The sequence below is a fragment of the Lagenorhynchus albirostris genome, chromosome 3 (genome assembly GCF_949774975.1).
Source record: "Lagenorhynchus albirostris chromosome 3, mLagAlb1.1, whole genome shotgun sequence".
Lineage (NCBI taxonomy): Eukaryota > Metazoa > Chordata > Mammalia > Artiodactyla > Delphinidae > Lagenorhynchus > Lagenorhynchus albirostris.
Window position 1 is genome coordinate 162,483,330 of NC_083097.1, and position 20,356 is coordinate 162,503,685.

The window sequence follows — 20,356 nt, forward strand, 5'->3', positions numbered from 1 at the left end:
TGCAGGGACAGCAAAGGAGTATGGTCCACCAACGTAGAGCCTGGCAGAATCAGCCTTTAGTACACCTTTATGAAATACATGTAGAATTGTGTCTGTATGTGTGGGGAAGTTTGCATGGGGAAGGGCTGTTGGTGTCTCTTGGTTTCCCTGAGGCTCTGATCTCAGAGTAGGGATGACTGTGGAGTCAGCGGGTTGCAGTAACACCGTGAGCAGCTAGTGCAGCAATCTGGTCTTATTTTGGTTGGTGGGAAGAAGAGGCAGGGTTGATGTAGGAGGGAGCAAGAAGCTGATGGAAAATGTAGTTTTTTCCCAATTAGAAGAGGAAAGGAGGGGTCTTAACTCAGTAGCAGTTAATGATCCCAAGGCACACCTTGGGCCTGCCCCTCCTCATCCTATGATGGCATCCAGCCTTGAGACACAGGCTAAGGCCAAATTCCTCAGTCAGCCTTCATCTGGCTGATAAGCCCCTCAGGATCTGGACCCAGTCCATAAAATTACTGATATTTAGACAGGCATATGGCTGTCTAGAATAAAGAACTACATTTCCTAGGCTCCCTTGCAGGTGGATGTGGCCATATGTAAGCAGAAGTGGTATGTACAACTTTGAGGAAAGGGGGGTGCTTTTCTGTTTCCTATTGATGGAATGTAGATGTGATGGCTGGAACTCCATCAGCCATTTTGGGCCATGACATTGCCTTGGGACTAGAGGCCTTGAATGGTGGAGCAACAAGATAGCAGGAACCTGGGTCTCACATACCATGGAAGGCTGTGCTACCCATGGGCTGACGAGTGTTTTGATCACCTCCTATTGACCTGTTGGTGAAAGAGGAATCACATGCCCTAAATAGTACAAGATGGCCAAACACATGACACCTAATATGGATAGACGACATCATCTGATGATTAGTTAGTCACATTCACAGGCCAGAATTGGAGGAGGGCACTGAGCCCCATGGTTGGGGGTACACTCAGCAGCTGAACCAAGAAGCAGGGGCTGTGGGAGATGGGCTTGGTAGTGACAAAAGGGAGGGGTGACCTCTGGTTCCCATCAGAGGATGTGATTGTCTTGTTTGAATAATTTCTCAGTCTGGCAGAGAGGTGAAACCCATTAGGTCGAGGACCACATGGGGTGTGGCTGGTCTGGCTGATAGAGAAACAAGTCAGGTGGTTGGGGGTGGGGATGCATACCTGACAAAAGCAGGGAAACACAGTTAGACCTTTGAGGCCCTACGAGACTCAAAGATATCAAAGCAGCCCCTGGAATTTCAGGCTTTTCCAAACAACCAGCGCCAGTCATTTTGACCAGGCGTGAAAAAGAGGTATCTCTCTTGTTTAAGCCACCATTTCTCTCTCTTTTATTTCTTCTCTCCCCCACCACCCTTTTCTTTTCTTTTCTTTTTTCTCTTTTTTTTTTTTTGGGCTGTGCCTGACTAGGGATTGAACCCACACTACCTGCAGTGGAAGCACAGAGTCCTTACCACTGGCCCACCAGGGAATTCCCTCCCCTCCTCTCACCTCACTGTAGAGACACGGCATGGATTATATTCACCAAGGAGAAAGTCTAGAAGGAAAACAGAAGGGAGTCCGAGGGAGACCCCGAGGGATGCTTATGCTTGAGGGGTGGGCAGAAGAGAAGCCAGCAATGGCCATGGAGAAGGAGGGTCAGAAAGGAACCTGAAAGTATCTGGTAAAACTACAGATGTACCTGCCACATACTAGTTGGTGATGGTTAAATGTGTCAAATATAAAATCATATGAAAACATTTCATTGGGTCATGGGACCCCCCAGATTAAACATTCTTTCTGGGCACATCTGTGAGGATGTTTCCAGAGGAGCTTAGCATGGGTATCAGTGGACTCAGTAAACTCAGTGACCCTCCCCATTGTGCCTGGGCATCATCCAATCTACAGCAGCTCTGAACAGAATGAAAGACGGAGGAAGGAGGAACTCACCCCTTTTCTCTTGTCCTGCCTGCCTGCTTGAGCTGGGACGTCAGTCTTCTCTTGCCCCAGGACTGGGATGTACGCCATCGGCTCCCCTGGTTCTCAGGCCTCAGACTGGAATTATGCCACCGGCCTTCCCGGGTCCCCAGCTTCCAGACAGCAGCTTGTGGGGCTTCTCATCCTCCATAATCACTTAAGTCAATTCATCATGATAAATCTCCTTTCATTTATATAGATTCTATATAAATACATAAAAGGATACACATACATATATATGTAAACGGATATATATAGCAACTGTATTATATATATCCATATATACTATATATACACATATTTTATATATATACGCACGCACATTTTATATGTGTGTGTGTGTGTGTGTGTGTGTGTGTATATATATATATTTCCTTGAACTGCATGCGTCCACTTATACATGGATTTTTTTTCACTAAATTTGTGCTACAGTACCACACCATGGTGGGCTGAATCTGTAGATCTGGAACCTTGGATCTATAAGGTTGAAGGGCCAACTGTAAACTTATACACGGATTCTTGACTACGCAGAGGGTCAGCGTCCAAACCCTCACACTGTTCAACGGTCAAATGTATATACGTGTATATTGGGCAGGCAAGATCATTCCACACAGCAAACAACCCCAACAGTTAGTGACTAACATCAGAGTCGGTCATCCCCACACCGCGATCTCAATAGATCAGCAGCAGGGGCCTCGGAGCCACAGTCACTCTGCGATCCAGTCCAACAGAGACCGCACTGGCTTGAACAGCAGCCGCTGCGTGGCTGGCGCAGTTGAAAAGAGAGACTCCCCAACCCTTTCTCAGGGCTTCCACTCTGAAGGGCCCCTCTACCCTCCTGCTCGCGTCTCATTGGCAAGGATTAGTCACGTGGTCCTGCGTGACCGCAAGGAAGAGAGAAATCGACGGGGGCTGGGCGGGGCACCGGGCTGGCGAAGAGAAGCAAGTGGAATATTAGGAATATTACCCTCTCTGCCACACCCAAGGACCAGCCATCTCTTCTTACACAGCCCCAACACGTAGGCACAGGGACGTTCCCTGCAGGCGCGTTAACTGGAATAAGATTTCTCTCTTGCTCTCCATCTCACAAGGCTGGCAACTTCATTTCCGCAGAGAACCCCCCCCTCACCAAATCCCCTGATCAGAAGCAATTTTTTTGACTCTGTTTCCTCTTCCCTGCCTTATTTTTCTTCCTGGCATTTCTCACATCCTAATTTATATTTCTGCCCACTGGCCGTCTCCCCAACCTGAATATTAGCTGCGTGGAGGTGGGCACCAATGTCTCCCCAAACCTAGAATAGTGCATCTTGAGTGCCCGGTGATCCATGAACATGTGTTGTGTGAGCGAGTGAAAAAAATCCCGTAAGAGGGGAATAGATAAACAGACAAAAAAAAAAAAGTGTCCTATTAAAATAATAGACAGCAAGATCTAGGATGCACAAGGGACTCTACACATATTGTATTCATTTCCTGTGGCCATTGTAACCCATGACCACAAACCGGATGGCTTTAAACAACATCAACAGATTCGTTTCAGAAGTCCAAATTATTTATTTGGACTTGTGGAGGCTAGAAGTCCAAAGTCGAGGTGTTGGCAGGGTTGGTTCCGTTCGGAGACTACTTTGTCTCTCTTCCAGTTTCTAGTGGTTGCTGGCAATCCTTGCTGTTCCTGAGTTTGTAGCTGCATCACGCAAATCTCTGCCTCAGTTTCCACGTGGCCTTTTCTTCTCTCTGTGTGTGTGTCTGTGTTTCTCCTCTTCTGTCTCTTTTAAGGACGCCGGTCATTGGATTTAGGGCACACCTGGTTAATCCAGGATAATCTCACAATCCTTCATTTACGTATATCTTTTTTTCCCAATAAGGTCATACTCACATGTTCTGGGGGTTAGGACGTCAGCACATCTTTTTGTGGATCACCATTCAAACCACTATATGGATTAGTGTGAGTCGAGCTAATCTCGTGAAGAAAAAAAAAAGTTGCAGAGCCAGGCTAACAATAGCGATCATTTTCATAAACTGAACATTTTCATAAGTTGGCTGTCTCTGAGGGGAGAACTGGGTGGCAGTGCTGAGAGGAGAGGGGGCTTGCCACCAAATATCCTTGTATATCTGTTGAATAAAAAATTTGATTGAGATATAGATGACATACAATAAAAATGAAAATATTTAAAGCATACATGAGTCAAAACTCATTTCTGCCACTGGAGACTATCATACTAAGTGAAATAAGTCAGAAAGAGAAAGACAGATGCCATATGATATCACTTATGTGTGGAATCTAAAATACGACACAAATGAACCTATCTATGAAACACAAACAGACTCACAGACATAGAGAACAGACTGGTGGTTGCCAAGGGGGAGGGCGTTGGAGGAGGGATGGAATGGAGGCTGGGGTTAGCAGATGGAAGCTTTTATATAGAATGGATAAGCAACAAGGTCCTCCTGTAGAGCACAGAGAACTATATTCAATATCCTGTGATAAACTATAATAAAAAAGAATATTTTAAAAAGAATGTGTATATATGTAGAACTAAATCACTTTGCTGTACAGCAGTAATTAACACAACATTGTAAATCAAATATACTTCAATTAAAAAAAAACTCATCATTTCAAAACTCAACATGGATGCACCTGTGACGAAACCATCACCATGGTTTAGTGAACGTTTCCATCACCCCCAAAAGTATCTTCATGCCCCTCTGCCAGCCTTCTCTCCCTCCCTCCCTTTACTCCCCACCCCAGGCAACCACTGGTCTGCTGTCACCATAGGTTAGGTTGCAATTTCTAGAAATTAATATAAATGGAATCGTAGAGTGTGTACTTTTTGTTGTCTGACTTCTTCCATTTGGTAGCAAGGTTTATCCATGTCGTCAAATGTAACCATAGTGGTTTTTTAAAAAATTATCTTTATTTTTTAAATTAAGATATAATTGACGTAAAACATAGTTTTACGTGTACCATCGTTCGTTCTTTTCTATTACTTGATAGTATCCAGTGAATGGACAGACCAACTTTTTTTAATCACATGTTGATGGACTTTTGGCTTGTTTCCCATTTTTGGATGATACAAATAAGGCTGCTGTGGACAGTCATATATGAGTCTTTGAATAAACATATGTCTTTAAAAATATTTATTTATTTGGCTGTGCCAGGTCTTAGTTGCAGCACGCGGGATCTTCGTTGCAGCATGCAGGATCTTTAGTTGCAGCATGTGGGATCTAGTTCCCTGACCAGGGATGGAACCTGGGCCCCCTGCATTGGGAGCGCAGAGTCTTAGCCACTGGACTACCAGGGAAGTCCCAAACATATGTCTTTTAGAAACTTTGGTAAATATGTAGGAGTGAAGTGGCTGGATTGTATGGTAAGTGTACATTTAACTTTTTAAGAAACTGCCAAACTGTCTTCCAAAGTGGTTGTGTCATTTTCCACTCCCACCAGCAGTCTAAGAGAGTCCTAGTTCCTCCACTTCCTTGCCAACACTTAGTGTAGTCAGTCTGTTTCATTTTAGCCATTTTAGTGAATGTGTAGTGGTACATCATTGTGACTTTATTTGCTTTCCCTTAATGACTAATAATGTTGAGTAACTTTTTATGTGCTTACGGCCCATTCTATGTCTTCCTCCTGCTGAATTTTCAATCGTGTGAATATAATACTTATTAAAAATCAAATGATTGCACCCATTAAGTTGGCTTGGATCAAACAAACAAACCAGAAGATAGCAAGTGTTGATGAGGTTGTAGAGAAATTGCAACACTTGAGCACTGGGAGGAATGTAAAATGGTACAGCTGCTGTGGAAAACAGTATGGCAGTTCCTCAAAAAATTAAACATAAAATTATGTTCCAGCAATTCCACTTTTGGATATACACCCAAAAAAACCAAAACAGAGAATCGAACAGATATTTGCACACCATGTTCATAACACCACTATTCACAATAGTCCAATGTCCATCGGTGACTGAATGGATAAACAAAATGTGATATAGTCACACAATGAAATATTATTCAGTCCTAAAAAGGAAGGAAATTCTGACACATGCTACAACATGGATGAACTAGAGGACATTATGTTAAGTGAAATAAGCCAGTCACAAAAGAACAAATACTTTATGATTCCACTCATTTGAGGTCCTTAGAGTTTCAAATTCATAGAGACAGAAAGTAGAACAGTGGTGGCCAGGGGCTGGGGAAGGGGAAATGGGAAGAGATGTTTAGTAAGGACAGAGGTACTGTTTGGAGTGATGAAAAAGTTCTCGAGATGGCGGTAGTGATGGTTGCACAATGATATGAATTTACATAATGCCACTGAATTGTACACCTAAAAATGGCTAAGATGGTAATTTTTTTTTTTTTTTTTTGCAGTACGCGGGCCTCTCACTGTTGTGGCCTCTCCCGTTGCGGAGCAACAGGCTCCAGACGCGCAGGCTCAGCGGCCATGGCTCACGGGCCCAGCCGCTCCGCGGTATGTGGGATTTTCCCGGACCGGGGCACGAACCCGTGTCCCCTGCATCGGCAGGCGGACTCTCAACCACTGCGCCACCAGGGAAGCCGTAAGATGGTAAATTTTATGTTATATACACTTTACCACAATTTTTAAATGTGATAAAAAATTTTTTTTACTACAAATAGGCAAGCTTAAGTGGTGGTTTCTTTAATAACTTGTACTTGTTACAAATATGTGTGTAATATATATGTATACACATACACATACAATTTAAGTACAGACCTCCCTGACAGTCCGGTGGTTAAGACTCTGCACTTCCAGTGCAGGGGGTATGGGTTTGATCCCTGGTTGGGGAACTAAGATCCCACATACTGCGTGGTGTGGCCAAAAAGTTAAAAAAAAAACAACTTAAATACAATGAAACGAATGTAGTTATATATGTATATATAAAAAACTTAAGTACACTGGAATACAAAATGTATATGAAATGTGTATATACTATATACAATATGTATACAAATTGCGTATATTTATTAAAAAGAAATGTTTTGTACATATTGTATTAGTTTGCATACAGGTTTGGCCACAGTAATTAATAGTGGCTTCATGAGGGCATCTTGTATCCTTCTTCTGATCGCATGCTTGCCACCACCCCAGCAGGTGGACCCCTCCTCAGAAGCTGCCATGTTTTCCTGTGGGTTCTACACATACAGTAGAATCTACATATCTTAAATGTGTGTCAACCACAAGTCCATGGAAGCAGTAACAATGCCATGATGGGAGAAGGAAACACAGAGAGGGCACCAAGCTTGGGGGAGGAGGCTTCCTAAGGGAGGTCACACCTTTTTTTTTTTTTTGGTCACACCTTTTTATAACTAGAATACGGATACCTTTCTTGATTGGGATACTCCCAGCAGGGATGAATGACACATCAGTGCTGTGTTTCTGACCTGGTAAAGGACACGTCTGAAGAAGTCTGACTATGTCAAGTGTTGCTGCAGATGTAGAGCAACTGGAATGTTCATACATTGTTGCTACAGGTGTAGATTGGCACAACCACTTTGGAGAAACAATTTGACACATACCAGCAACTCCACTCCAATGTATGCGCCTCAGATAAAGTCTTGCACAGGTTCCCTGGGAACCCTGTGTACAAAAAGGCTCATAGAAGCACTGATCATGATAGCCCTCAAACTGGAAATAGCTGCACTTTCCACCAGCAGGACTATGACTAAATCAATCATGGGGCATTCACTATATGGTAGTGAAAATAAATGCATCCCCAACTACTCACAATATGGATGAATCATAAGAGCATATTGTCGAGTGAAAAGAGCAAGTCATAGGAGACCCCCACCATTATGAATCCATTTATATAAAAGTACAAAACAGGCAAAACAAATAATATATTATTTAGGGATATAAACATATGAGAGTGATAGAACAAAATTCCAGAATATTGTTACCTTGAGGAGGAATAAAGATAATGGAATCTTCAAGGATATTGGTAAAATTTTTATTCTTATACAAGGCATATACATGTATTTAAAATTATTATTTTGTATATTCAATATCTGATAATTCACATTTATCAACATTTGATAAGATGACTATGGCAGATTGTAATTTCCAAAGGTGGCCGTAACAATAACTCAAATGCCATGTGCTTTTAAAAAATATATTAATACTTTAGGGCTTCCCTGGTGGCGCAGTGGTTGAGAGTCCGTCTGCCGATGCAGGGGACGCGGGTTCGTGTCCCGGTCCGGGAAGATCCCACATGCCGCGGAGCGGCTGGGCCCGTGAGCCATGGCCGCTGAGCCTGCGCATCCGGAGCCTGTGCTCTGCAACGGGAGAGGCCACAACAGTGAGAGGCCCGTGTACCGCAAAAAAAACACACACACAAAAAAAACCTTTACTGCATAGTTATTTAAATTTTGGGACCGCATGATTTTCTTACAATATGTCCTTCCATTCCCCCGTTAAGAGGTGGATTCTATGTCCCATCCCCTTGAATCTGGGTGAACCTTTGTGACTAATGCAATCAATAGAGTTTGGTAGATGTTATACAATGCCACTTCTGAGCCTAGATCATGAAAGGTGATACAGATTGCTTCTAGTTCTCTCTCATAGGACTTGCCCTTGGGACCCCTCCACCATGCTGTGAGGAAGCCCAAGACACTTGGACAGATCACTCTGCTCTGTTCTGGCTGACAGACAGCATTTGCTGACAGACAGCATGAGGCATGAGAAAGCCTTCAAGGTGACTCCGGCCCCAGGTACCATCTGACTGCATGAGCGACCTCAAGTGAGAACTGCGCAGCTGAGCCCAACCAACACTTAGGACTGAGAGATAATAATACTAAATGATTATTGTAATTTTATACCACTGTTTTTGGTGTCGTTTATTATACAACAATGGATAACAGATACAAGGTCTCTTCCATTGGGGCAGGTGGGACTCTGGAAAGGGGATGAGGGGGACTCCCTGTCTGGTTTCCTTCATCTTGCTTAAGGAAGTCACTGACTTAACTCCCTTCTCGCCTCCACCCCAATATCCAATCCATGAGCATTGCCCCTCATCTCTGCATATGACCACTTTTCTCTTTCTGCTACTACCATCTGAATTCAAGACACCATCACAGCCATAATGACCTTTCCCCCCTTAAAAACTTTTAAACTCTTTAAAAACATTTTATTTTGAAGAATTTTTTGATTTACAGGTCTGTGCTATGGACTGTGCTTGTGTCCCCCTGAAATTCAAATGTTGAAGCCCTAACCCCCCCACAGTTTGATGGTATTAGGAGTTGGGGCCTTTGCGAGATAATTAGGTTAGGCAGGTGGAGCCTTTATGAATGGAATCAGTGCCCTTATAAGGGAGCTTTCGAGCTCTCTGTCTTCCTCTCTCTCTCTCTCTCTCTCTCTCTCTCTCTATGTCTCTCTCTCTGCCATATGAGGGTACAGCAAGGAGGCACTGTCTACAATCCAGGAAGTGGACTCTCACCAGATACCAGATTTGCCAGTGCCTTGATCTTGGACTTCTCAGCCTCCAGAACTGTGAGAAATAAATGTTTGTTGTAAATCTACCCAGTCTATAGTATTTTTGTTATAGCAGCTCGAACAGACTAAGATAATTGCAGATAATTTGTACAAAGAATTCTTGTCTACCCTTCACCCAAGTGCCCCAAATGTTAACATCTTGCCTAGCCATGGCACATTTGTCACAACTAAGAGATTAACCATTGTTGGTATAATACTATTCACTAAACTGCAGGCTTAATATGAATTTCCCCAAAAAAGGACACTCTGATGTCCTTTTTTTTTTTTTTTCCTGCGGTACGCGGGCCACTCACTGTTGTGGCCTCTCCTGTTGCGGAGCACAGGCTCCAGACACGCAGGCTTAGCGGCCATGGCTCACGGGCCCAGCCGCTCCACGGCATGTGGGATCCTCCTGGACCGGGGCACGAACCCGTGTCCCCTGCGTCGGCAGGCGGACTCTCAACCACTGCACCACCAGGGAAGCCCTGATGTCCTTTTTTCATTCAGGATCCCATCTAGGACATCAAATTTCATTTGGTTATCATGTCTTCTTAGACTCCTCTAAACTGTGCCCGTTTCTTGGTCATGCTTTCTCATGACCTTAACACTTTTGAAGTATACTGGTCAGGACTTTTGTAGAATGTCCTGTCCCTCCATTTGGGACAATCACTTGATGTTTCCTCATTAGATGGAGGTTATGGGTTTTGGAGACGATGCCAGAGAGGTACGAGTGTCATCACATCACATCAAGAGCCCGTGACACGCACATGACTTATCACTATTGATGGTAAACTTGATCACTTGATTGAGGTGGTATCTGCCAGGTTTCTTCAGTGCCAGTGTACTTGTCCCCTTTCCATTCTTTCTTCCTCATAAGTGAGTCACTAAATCCAGCCTACACCCAACGAGGGGAATCAAGCTCCACCTCCTGGAGGGAGGCACATCAAATAATTTGTGGACATATATTTAAAAACTGCCAGTACTGAATAAATATTTTAGGAGAGATACCTTTAGGGTAGGCAAAAGTCCTATTTCTCCTTCAAGTTTCATCCATGAATTTTAGCATCCGTTGGTAGATCTTGCTTGCTGCAATGATTGCTGTGGTAATTGTGTGATGATGATTTTCTATTTCCCTCCCTCATTCCTTCTACCTTTATTATTTTTATTTATTTGTTTGTTTATTTATTTCTCTGCATCAGGTCTTAGTTGCGGGGTCTTCGTTGCAGCACGTAGGATCTTTCATTGTGGAACGCAGGCTCTTCGTTGTGGTGCGCAGGCTTCTCTCTAGTTGTGGTGCACAGGCTCTAGAGCATGCAGGTTCAATAGTTGCAGAGCGCGAGGGCTCAGTAGTTGCAGAGTGCCAGGGATCTCTAGTTGTGGCGCATGGGCTCTAGAGCAGGCAGTCTTAGTTGGCCCATGGCATGTGGGATCTTAGTTCCCCCAAGAGGGGTCGAACCTGTGTCCACTGCATTGGAAGGCAGATTCTTAACCACTGGACCACCAGGGATGTCCCCTACTTTTATTATTATTCCCTCATCTTCTATAAGGAAGATTGGTGCCTTCCCCCCCCAATTATTTATTCAATCATTTATTTATACCAGTATGGACTCATGGGTATTTAATTCTTTGGATCACAATGATCTTTTAAAGTTCATCTCAGATTCCATCATCTTCTATTAAAAACCTTCCAGAGACTTCCTTTTATGCCTTCCCTCTTCCTTAAGAGTGAAATCCAGGTGCCTTTCTTACCTACAAGCCTCATACACTCCCTACCTGCTTCCTCCTTGTCTGTTTTCCTTTCTTACTTTCTTCCTTGCTCATTCCTGCTCTGGCCCAGCTGGTCTTTTTATGGTCTCTCAATCTTGCCACCCTGAACCTTTGTTTTTGCTGGAATATTCCTCCTCCTCACCTTCACAGGGCCCCTCACTAACTGCCCTGTTTAAGCAGCCTTCTTCCTTCCTCTCTAATCCTAGCTGGAATTAGATAACATAAATTAATTTCCTTGTTTATTATCTGCCTTTTTTACTGCTGTATCCCCAGTGCTTAGAACATAGTAGGTGCTCAATAAGTATTTGTTGAATAAATGAATGTGAGAGGCTTGGAAGAATATGAGAGCCAGATCCATTTGATTCTTCTCTAATTATAGTAGCAGTTTGCATCTGGGGTATATATGTACCATTCAGGAACGCTACACTGTAAGGCTCAGTTTCATCATGTGTAAAATGAAGATAATAAAAGGACCCATCTCCAAAACGGTTTTGAAAGTTAAATGAGCTAAAAGCACAGGAAGATGATACTCATAACAGACATTAAACAATTGTTATTACTATCATCTATAAAAGGGGCATAACAGCGACCTACTACATAGAACCGTAAGCTCAGAACTGTTTCTGGTAAGTGTAAAGTGATATACAAGTGATTAATGTTGTCATTATTACCATCATCATCATCCAGTCAGGTCGCCCCCCAGACCATCTGAAAGATGTTTTAATCGAATTTCTTCCTTTTATTTTGCAAATCCCTTCCTTCGGCCCGGCCCGGTGGCCCCGGGATGCTCGCCAGGCCTCCGCGCACCCGGACAGGGCGCGGAGATCCCTGGGCTGGGAATTCTGGTCCTTCTGGACCACAGGCTCCCATCGCCCCGCCCACAGGCCTGGACCACCTGGGTCTCCATGGAAACCCACCAGCCACAAGGGGGCGTGACGCCGTGGGGACTGATGGGCGCCTCTGCCTATTGAGTCAAAGTCATCTCGGCGAGGGGCGCAAATGGGGCCTCTGACGGGGGCGTCCTTGCGGGAAGGCGGGAATACGGCGACAGGCCGCGGGGACTGTACCGTCTCTACCAATCAAGGGCCGAGATGGCTGTGATGGACAGGCGTAGCGGGCAAAGGCCCTGAGTGAGGGCTTTCACCCAACCCGCGGGCGGCAGTGCCGAGAAAGGGCCAATGAAGAGGCGGAGGGGGTGGGGCTAAGAGGCCGGTTGCTCCGGAAGTGGAGGGAGGGGGTGAAAATGGCGCCCAGCTCGAAATCGGAGCGGAACAGCGGGGCCGGGAGCGGCGGCGGCGGCCCCGGGGGCGCCGGGGGGAAGCGGGCAACGGGGCGGCGGCGGGAGCACGTCCTCAAGCAGCTGGAGCGGGTCAAGGTGAGGCCTGGAGTCTGGGAGGAGCGCGTCGAAGGGTGGGGAGGAGGGACGAGGGAGGCGGAGGGAGGGAGGGCGTTCGCGGGGTGAGGGGTTGGGGGCGGAGCCCCGGGGGAGGGGGGCTCGGAGGAAAGGGGTTGGGCGGGGCCCCGGGGAGACGGCTTGGATTGGGAGGGGCTGCTGCGGGAGCTTGGATGAAGGGGGTTGGGGGCGGGGTCCCGGGGATGGGGCTTGGATGGAGGGGCTGGGGGCGGGGCCCCGTGAAGGGGGCTTGGATGGAGGGGGCCTTAGAGGCCGCTGGGGGAGTAAGGAGGAAGGGGGCGATCCAGGGTCAGACTCATTTTTCAAAACCCTGCTCCCACGGCCCTTCCGTTATGGAGCCTTACCGCCCCCTTGGCAGAGCCCTTGCTACCGGCTTTGGGATTCCTCCGCCTGGGGTTCCTCTCTCTGTCCAGCTCTGACCACAGGGGAGCTGGGAGTTCCTGTAGCTGCGTCTGCCTCCCGCATTGAATGGGAGGGAGCTCCCTGGAGAAGGCCTGATCTTCAGCTACCTGAGCAGGGCTCTGTCTCCCTATGATACTGTAAACTCTCAGTGTGCTGGGATCTTTCCCCCATCAGTTTGGGAGCTCCGGGAGGGCGAACAGTCTGCTGTCAGGTCAGCAGCAACTGGGGCAGGTCTGTGTCTCCATGGATTGGGAGTAGTGTGCCTTGTCCATTAGGCTGGGAACTCTGTGAGCGCAGGGCTGTGGCTTCTCCTTTTGACTGGAGTTCCTTGGGCAGGGACAGTCTCCACCCTCAGCTTGACTGCTCCTGGGTTGGGCTGTGGCTCCGCCCTTAGCTTGGAAGCTCCCTGGACAGGGATTGTGTCTCCCCAGCAGCCTGGGCCTCGCTGACAGGGCTGTTCCACCCTGGGATCTCCTTGAGGGCTAGGTTGTATCTCCCCCGTTAGACTGGATAGCAGGGTCCAAGGTGCTCTGATCCCCCAGTGCCCAACTTGTGCCTGCCTGGCCCCCCAAATCCGTCCTTGGTGAAGTTTTTGGGATGAGGGAGTCTGTTGGAAGGGGGAATTGGGCAGGAGTTGGAAGGTCACTGGTCAGGTTTACCCTTCTGTCTGCCTCAGCTGGCCCCCGAGGGGCCTGTGCGCCCCGTGTATGGGCTAGTGGGTCGGGAACAGGTGAGTGTAGTTGGTCAAGCCCCCATTCCAGGCTCCTTAGCGGTTCTCGAGGCCCACAGCTCACTGTGCAGTGAGGCAGCCTTCAGGAAGGCAGCTCCGTGGCCCAGTGTGGGCCAGGGGTGACTGGGGGCGGTGATGCCAGTCCTAGTCCTCAAAGGTTGGGGGCTTAGGCAAGAGGAACCCTGAGGCTATGGAGGTGGGAGGATGGCTCGGGTCCCTGGTGGAGAGTCAGGCTCACGCCGTTTGCACCTTCCAGAGCTTGGACCTCCCTGGACCGCTATGGTTGTCAGGGAGTAGGCCTGCATGGCTGGGCTGGACCCCGAAGGTGCTGCTCGGCCTTGGGTGAGGGGACTGGGGGGCTGCAGGCTGTTTCCGCCACGTGGCGCCTCAAGAGCCCTGGCTGCCCCTTCCTCAGATCAGTGGGCAGCTCTCTCCTCGCCTCTTCCGGAAGCTGCCACCCAGGGTCTGCGTCTCTCTCAAGAACATTGTGGACGAAGACTTTCTCTATGCAGGGTGAGGCTGGGGCCAGGCAGGGGGGTGGCTGGGTGGGGCGTCAGGCTGGCCCTGATCTGGTTACTCTGCCCCTCTCCCCATCCACACAGACACATCTTCCTGGGCTTTTCCAAGTGCGGCCGTTATGTTCTCTCCTACACCAGCAGCAGCGGGGATGACGACTTCTCTTTCTACATCTACCACCTGTACTGGTGGGAGTTCAACGTCCACAGCAAGCTCAGGCTGGTAGGGCCAGGCCTGACTCTGGGCATCCCTTCCAACAGCACGGCTCCCACCGGTCACGGCACCCCTCTGAGCCTCGGGTTTCATGTCCGCAAATGAGAACAGCGTACTCATGGGGCCATTGCTGAGACTCCAAGTGTTAGGTCGAAGTGTAGGAAATCGCCATTTTTAGAGTTGAAAATGGGTAAACGGCAGCCATTTCATATGGTTTGAGGGCTCAAGCCAGGAGGGACCCATTAGCTTTGTTAGGACCCAGCAGGCTGCCACACCCAATTTAGGCCCTGACCTCGACTCCTCAAATGCCCCAGCCCAGGAGGTGAGTGCCGTTAACCCCAGTTTACACACGAGCTCAGAGAGGAGAACAGGTTTCAGGGTGGGTTGGGCTTGGAACCGATGTGTCTGGCTGAGCCCCCTCTGCTGGGGCAGGGCTCTCCTTGGCCGTGTCCTTTCCTGGGCCCGGCCTCCCTGTGTCCCCCACTTGTAGGGGAATGCTTGTGAGTCTCCTCAGCCTGTCCTCAGGAAGGCAGAGGGGTGCTGGTGGGGGCTGTTTGGGGCTCCCTGGCCCGGTACTGCTGGCTGGTGCGGCCTCGGGTGGGCCTTGGGCCCGCTCGGACCCCCGACCCAAACATGCCTCTCAGGTCCGGCAGGTACGGCTCTTCCAGGATGAGGAGATCTACAGTGACCTGTACCTGACCGTGTGCGAGTGGCCCAGTGACGCCTCGAAGGTCATTGTCTTCGGCTTCAAGTGAGACTTAGGGATAGGGTGGTCAGGGGTGGGTGGGGCGGGCGCCTGGGCCAGGCTCTGAGGCTGTGCTGGCCCCCAGCACTCGCTCAGCCAACGGCATGCTCATGAACATGATGATGATGAGCGACGAGAACCACCGGGACATCTACATCAGCACCGTGGCCGTGCCGCCGCCAGGACGCTGTGCTGCCTGCCGGGACGCCAGCCGCGCCCACCCAGGTGAGGGGCCGGGGCCTGGGGCGCAGGCTGCCTGCTTCCCCGCCCTGGGGCCACAGCTGAGCCTGCGTGGCCTGTGTCGCTGCAGGTGACCCGAGCGCGCAGTGCCTGCGGCATGGCTTCATGCTGCACACCAAGTACCAGGTGGTCTACCCCTTCCCCACTTTCCAGCCCGCCTTCCAGCTCAAGAAGGACCAGGTGGTGCTGCTCAACACCAGCTACTCCCTGGTAGCCTGCGCCGTCTCGGTCCACTCGGCAGGTAGGCCCCCAGGTCTGAGGACAGGCCCTTTGCGCGTGCGCTGTCAGCCTCGGGGCCCTGTGACCTAATGACTTGGCCAGGCGGCCCTGTGAGCTCGGTGCTGTCACTACCCCGCATTACAGATGAGGAGACCAGGGCCCTGGGGAGGTGAAGTCCCTCATCCAAGGTCACACAGCCAGGAAGTGGGAATGTGGCATCCAAACCCAGCCACTCCCCACCCCAGCGCTGTCCACTAGAACTTTCCACAGGGCTGGGATGTTCCAGATCTGCTGTATCTGCTCTAGCTGCCACCAGTAGCCACTTGACCGTGGCTCATGTGACCAAGGAACTGAGTTGTTCAATTTAGTTTTAGTCATGTTAAGTTCAAGTAGTCACGTGCGGTCAGTGGCTACCGTGCTGGACAGTACAGTGTGTTCTTCTCCGCAAAAAGAGAAGTGTTGATTAAAAATTTCAGAGAGTGGTTAGTGGACAGATGGCCTTCTTACATCTTTGATGATCGCAGAAATGCCAGTGAAAATCAGGTGATGTCCCCCAGCAGAGTGGCAGATGTTAAAAAGCTGGATAATGCCACTGGCTGGTGGCAGCGTGGGGCCCTGGGGGCTCTCCCGCTCTCCCAGGGCCTTATGGCAACAGACGTGCCTGTGGCCCAGCAGCGCTGCACCCAGACCTGTCTGAAGGTTTGGTGGCAGGAGCCAGGGGCTGCCTGGTGTCCATCGCTGGGGTTTGGGGAGGTAGCACAGGGTGGGCGCTTCCCTTGGGTCAGCAGGGAGAGCCCCAGCGTGCACATCTGTGGAGAGTGTACCTTAAAGACATGTTCAAGTGCAGAAGAAACACAAGAAGATCTGTCACCTGATACTGATACCACTTATATTTAAATTTAAGACGTGTTCCAATTTTGCCAGAATGCAGTCAAATAAAGATGCCCACTGCGAATTCCCTGGTAGTCCAGTGGTTAGGACTCCGTGCTTTCACTTAGGGCCTGGGTTCAGTCCCTGGTCGGGGAACTGAGATCCTGCAAGCTGCGCGGTGCAGCCAAAAAAAAAAAGAAAAAGAAAAGATGCCCACTAACTACACTTAAAATGGTTGTCCCTAGGGGTGTGGGAGGGTAATGGACATGAAAAGAGGAGCAGCAAGGGGCAGGGTGCTTGTCCTCAGGCCTGTCCAGGGGGCTCCCACCCCTGCCCTGGCCACCTGTGCCGGCATGGGCGAGGCCCTGCTTCTCGCCAAGCCGTGAGCCCCCAACAAGCCAGGCCTGGATGGGGCCGCCACCCCCTGCCCCGTTAGGAAGGACCACATGGGACAGGGTTCAGCCCGTGTGCACACAGCCCAGGTGAGGGGCATTGTCATCAGTGGTTAACACTCATCTCACCCTAGGAGGGTATTCACACAGAGGGGGAGTTTTGACTTGAACATTTTCCACTCACTCCCCCTCCCCTCCGGAAGAAGCGCCGCCACTCTGGCAGACAGGAGTTCGTTGGCAGACTTGTATTATCTCTCAGTGCGACCTTGGACAAGTTTCTCTGAGCCTCAGTCCCGAGTCTGAACTGGGAGGACAGTTCCCCTCTCCAAGGGTTGCTTGAGGGGGGCCCAAATGAAGCAGGGCAGGCAGAGCCCAGGGCCTGGCCATGCTGCTGCTCGTGAATGCGCTGGGTTCTCCACACTGACGTTCCCCAGAGGGGGATCTGCCTCCCAGTCAGATGGGGTCATAGAGGCCTGGGATTCGGGCAGTCTGTGCCTGTGCTGGTCTGGCTCGCGTTGGGAAGGACAGAGGGCTGTGTAGTAAACTGTCAAACTTAAGTGGCTTTTATCTGGTATGATGACATGTCAGCTTACCAAGCGCAGGGATTTTTGTCTGTCTTGTTTACTCCTCAGTCCTCAGTGTGTGGCATACAGCAGATGCTCAGGAGGAAGGTTTGAATGAACATGATTGTGTGTGTGTGTGTGTGTAAAAGTCCTTTTTCCCTTTTGGGTGTTTCAGACTGATCTCAGAATACGTACATCTTCTAGAGGGGTCTCCTCATGGTGGATTTCTAAGAACCCCCCAGCATAATGAGGGAGATCGGAAGAGCATTCTGGACTTGAACTCATCTATTGACCCCTTTCCCACATCCATCACTTTATTTTTATGTTCCAGGTGATAGCAGCTTCTGCCAAATCCTGTACGACCACACCACCTACCCCCCGGCCCCTCCCAGCCCCCCTGGGCCCCAGAGCCCAGAGATGCCCCCTGTCCTCCCCACCCTCTGCCCCGAAGCGGCCCCAGCCCGGCCCTCTGGGGCCCCCGAGCACTCGCCTGCCATCGCCAAAGCCAAGGAGTTTGTGGCTGACATCTTCCGCAGGGCCAAAGAGGCCAAGGGTGGGGCCTCGGAGGAAGTCCGGCCACCCCCCTGCCCGGGGCCCTCTAGCAGCCGCTGCCGCCTGCCCTCTGAGCCCCCGGCCCCAGGTGGGGAGGCGGTGCCCCGGGACAGCCCCCTTGCAGCAGAGGTGCCCGCCTCCGAGCCTGGATACGTCAACTACACCAAGCTGTATTATGTGTTGGGGTCCGGTGAGGGGACGGAGCCAGAGGATGGTGAGCGGGGAGCCCACCTGGTGGGGTCCCAGGCGTGGGAGGCTGGCCTGGAGGGGCCTCTAGGCCTCCTACCGCCATCCCTACCCCCACGTCCTGCCCCCTCAGAGTTGGAGGATGACAAGATCTCCCTGCCCTTCGTGGTGACTGATCTCCGCGGCCGCAACCTACGGCCCATGCGGGAGCAGGCTGCCGTCCAGGTTGGTGCTGGCAGCGGGCAGGCCCAGGGGCAGCTCCCGGGGGACCTGCTGGGATGGCAGTTGGCGCAATCCTCCCCCTCCCCCTCTGCCCACTGTCCACAGGGTCAGTACCTGACAGTGGAGCAGCTCACACTGGACTTCGAGTATGTCATCAACGAGGTCATCCGCCATGATGCCACTTGGGGTCACCAGTTCTGTTCCTTCAGCGACTACGATATTGTCATCCTGGAGGTGGGCCCAGGTGTCGGGCAGGGCAGGCCCAGGGCCTCCCAGCTCTGGGCAGCACTCTCAGTGTGTGTCACCATCCACACCCCGCCCCCCAGGTCTGCCCAGAAACCAACCAGGTCCTCATTAACATTGGCCTGCTGCTCCTGGCGTTCCCGTCCCCCACCGAGGAGGGCCAGCTCCGGTGAGTGGGCAGGGACCCCACCCTCACCCTTGCCCAGCGGGGTCCTGCACTCAAGACCTCTCAGTGGGGGGAAGGGGGGATGTGAGAAGACTCCCCCTGCCCACCAAAACTTGGACTGGCTGCTCCATTACTGCTTCAAAGATAAAGGCCCCTCTGGGTAGCCTGGGTTCAAGCTCAGGGACCCTGTGGTCCCACTCCCTTTCTCCTCTGCTCACCATCCCTCCCCGCTGTAGACCAAAGACCTATCACACCAGCCTCAAGGTGGCGTGGGACCTCAACACGGGCATCTTTGTGACAGTCAGCGTGGGCGACCTCACTGAGGTCAAAGGGCAGACCAGGTGAGGCAGGGCCGGGGGCCAGGGCTGGGGGTGGGTTGGGCCAGGGTGAGGAGAACTGCTCACCCCCTCTCCCTCAGCGGCAGCGTCTGGAGCTCATACCGCAAGAGCTGCGTGGACATGGTCATGAAGTGGCTGGTGCCCGAGAGCAGCGGCCGTTATGTCAACAGGATGACCAACGAGGCGCTGCACAAAGGTGGGCCCCGTGACCTGACGACAGTCCAGGACTGAGGTCCTTATCCTGGGGCCAGGCCAGGCCCAGAGCACGCACTAATCCCTAAGTGTTGCTGAATGGAGGAGCACATTGGCTGAGCTAGTGGACACCGTGGCATTGGGTGAGGGGAGGGCAGCCCAGGCCAAGGCCAGGGGGCCAGCTCAGGTGTGGCACCTGGGGGCCCCCGGCCAGTCATTCAGTCATTCAACAGACATTTTATTGAAAGGCTGCAGGCAGGAGGCAGACATAACTTTGCAGGGTGCCTGCTTCCCAGAACCTTTTGGGCCCATATCAAGTCAGGGAAAGAGGCCTCTCCTACAGCCTGGGCAGGCCAAGGTTCCAAGGCTTTGTCCCCACCCTTCCCTGCAGGGTGCTCACTGAAGGTTCTGGCAGACAGTGAGCGATACACGTGGATTGTGCTGTGAGGGCCCGGCCGCCCTGGACACTGACTCCAACTACCTCCGCGGCCTGGGAGCTGGCCGCCTTCCCGGCAGCCTCTGCCGACCGACCGATGACCGGCACTAGTGTTAGGCTGCGGGAAGGGGGCTGGGCGGGGCAGCCCCTGGTGGCCTGAGAGTCTGGACGCTTCTTATTTATGCCTATTTAAGTTGGAAAGGGGCAGAGGGAGGGAGCCCCCTGCCCCACCAGCCTTGAGCGCCCGCCTTCACCCTAAGCTGGGCGTGGGCCTCGTTCCTCACGAGTTTGCCCCTTTTCTCGGCTACAGGTGTGGACGTTGCCCCCCTACCCACACCCCAGGGAGGCCAGATGGATCCCATACCCCTGCCCTGCCCACCCCCAGCCTCTCCCCCGCCCTGAGGTGGTGAACCTCGTGGCCATCACACCTCCCCTTCCCGGCCCTGTTGTTCCTCTTCACATAATAAATGTTTTATTTCTGAACCTC

At 50.9% G+C, this 20,356-nt stretch overlaps 1 protein-coding gene across 1 annotated transcript; it reads left to right on the forward strand.

The window, feature by feature from the left end:
* The first annotated feature begins 12,473 nt into the window (after positions 1 to 12,473).
* On the forward strand, positions 12,474 to 20,352 carry DCAF15 (DDB1 and CUL4 associated factor 15). Its single transcript, XM_060145006.1, has 13 exons — positions 12,474 to 12,605; positions 14,192 to 14,289; positions 14,379 to 14,514; positions 15,150 to 15,256; positions 15,336 to 15,475; positions 15,561 to 15,731; positions 17,866 to 18,300; positions 18,406 to 18,497; positions 18,600 to 18,728; positions 18,821 to 18,906; positions 19,140 to 19,244; positions 19,322 to 19,437; positions 19,825 to 20,352. Exons 1-13 carry the CDS (start codon positions 12,474 to 12,476, stop codon positions 19,878 to 19,880), a joined length of 1,803 nt encoding a protein of 600 aa, XP_060000989.1. The 3' UTR covers positions 19,881 to 20,352.
* Positions 20,353 to 20,356: the final 4 nt, after the last annotated feature.

What these genes read in the sequence shown, in the direction of transcription:
- DCAF15 (XM_060145006.1), top strand. Translation starts at nt 12,474, where the DNA reads ATGGCGCCCAGCTCGAAATCGGAGCGGAACAGCGGGGCCGGGAGCGGC. An exon ending in CGCCAGCCGCGCCCACCCAG is followed by an intron (nt 15,476 to 15,560) that starts GTGAGGGGCCGG and finishes GTGTCGCTGCAG; the next exon opens with GTGACCCGAGCGCGCAGTGC. An exon ending in GAGGTCAAAGGGCAGACCAG is followed by an intron (nt 19,245 to 19,321) that starts GTGAGGCAGGGC and finishes CCTCTCCCTCAG; the next exon opens with CGGCAGCGTCTGGAGCTCAT.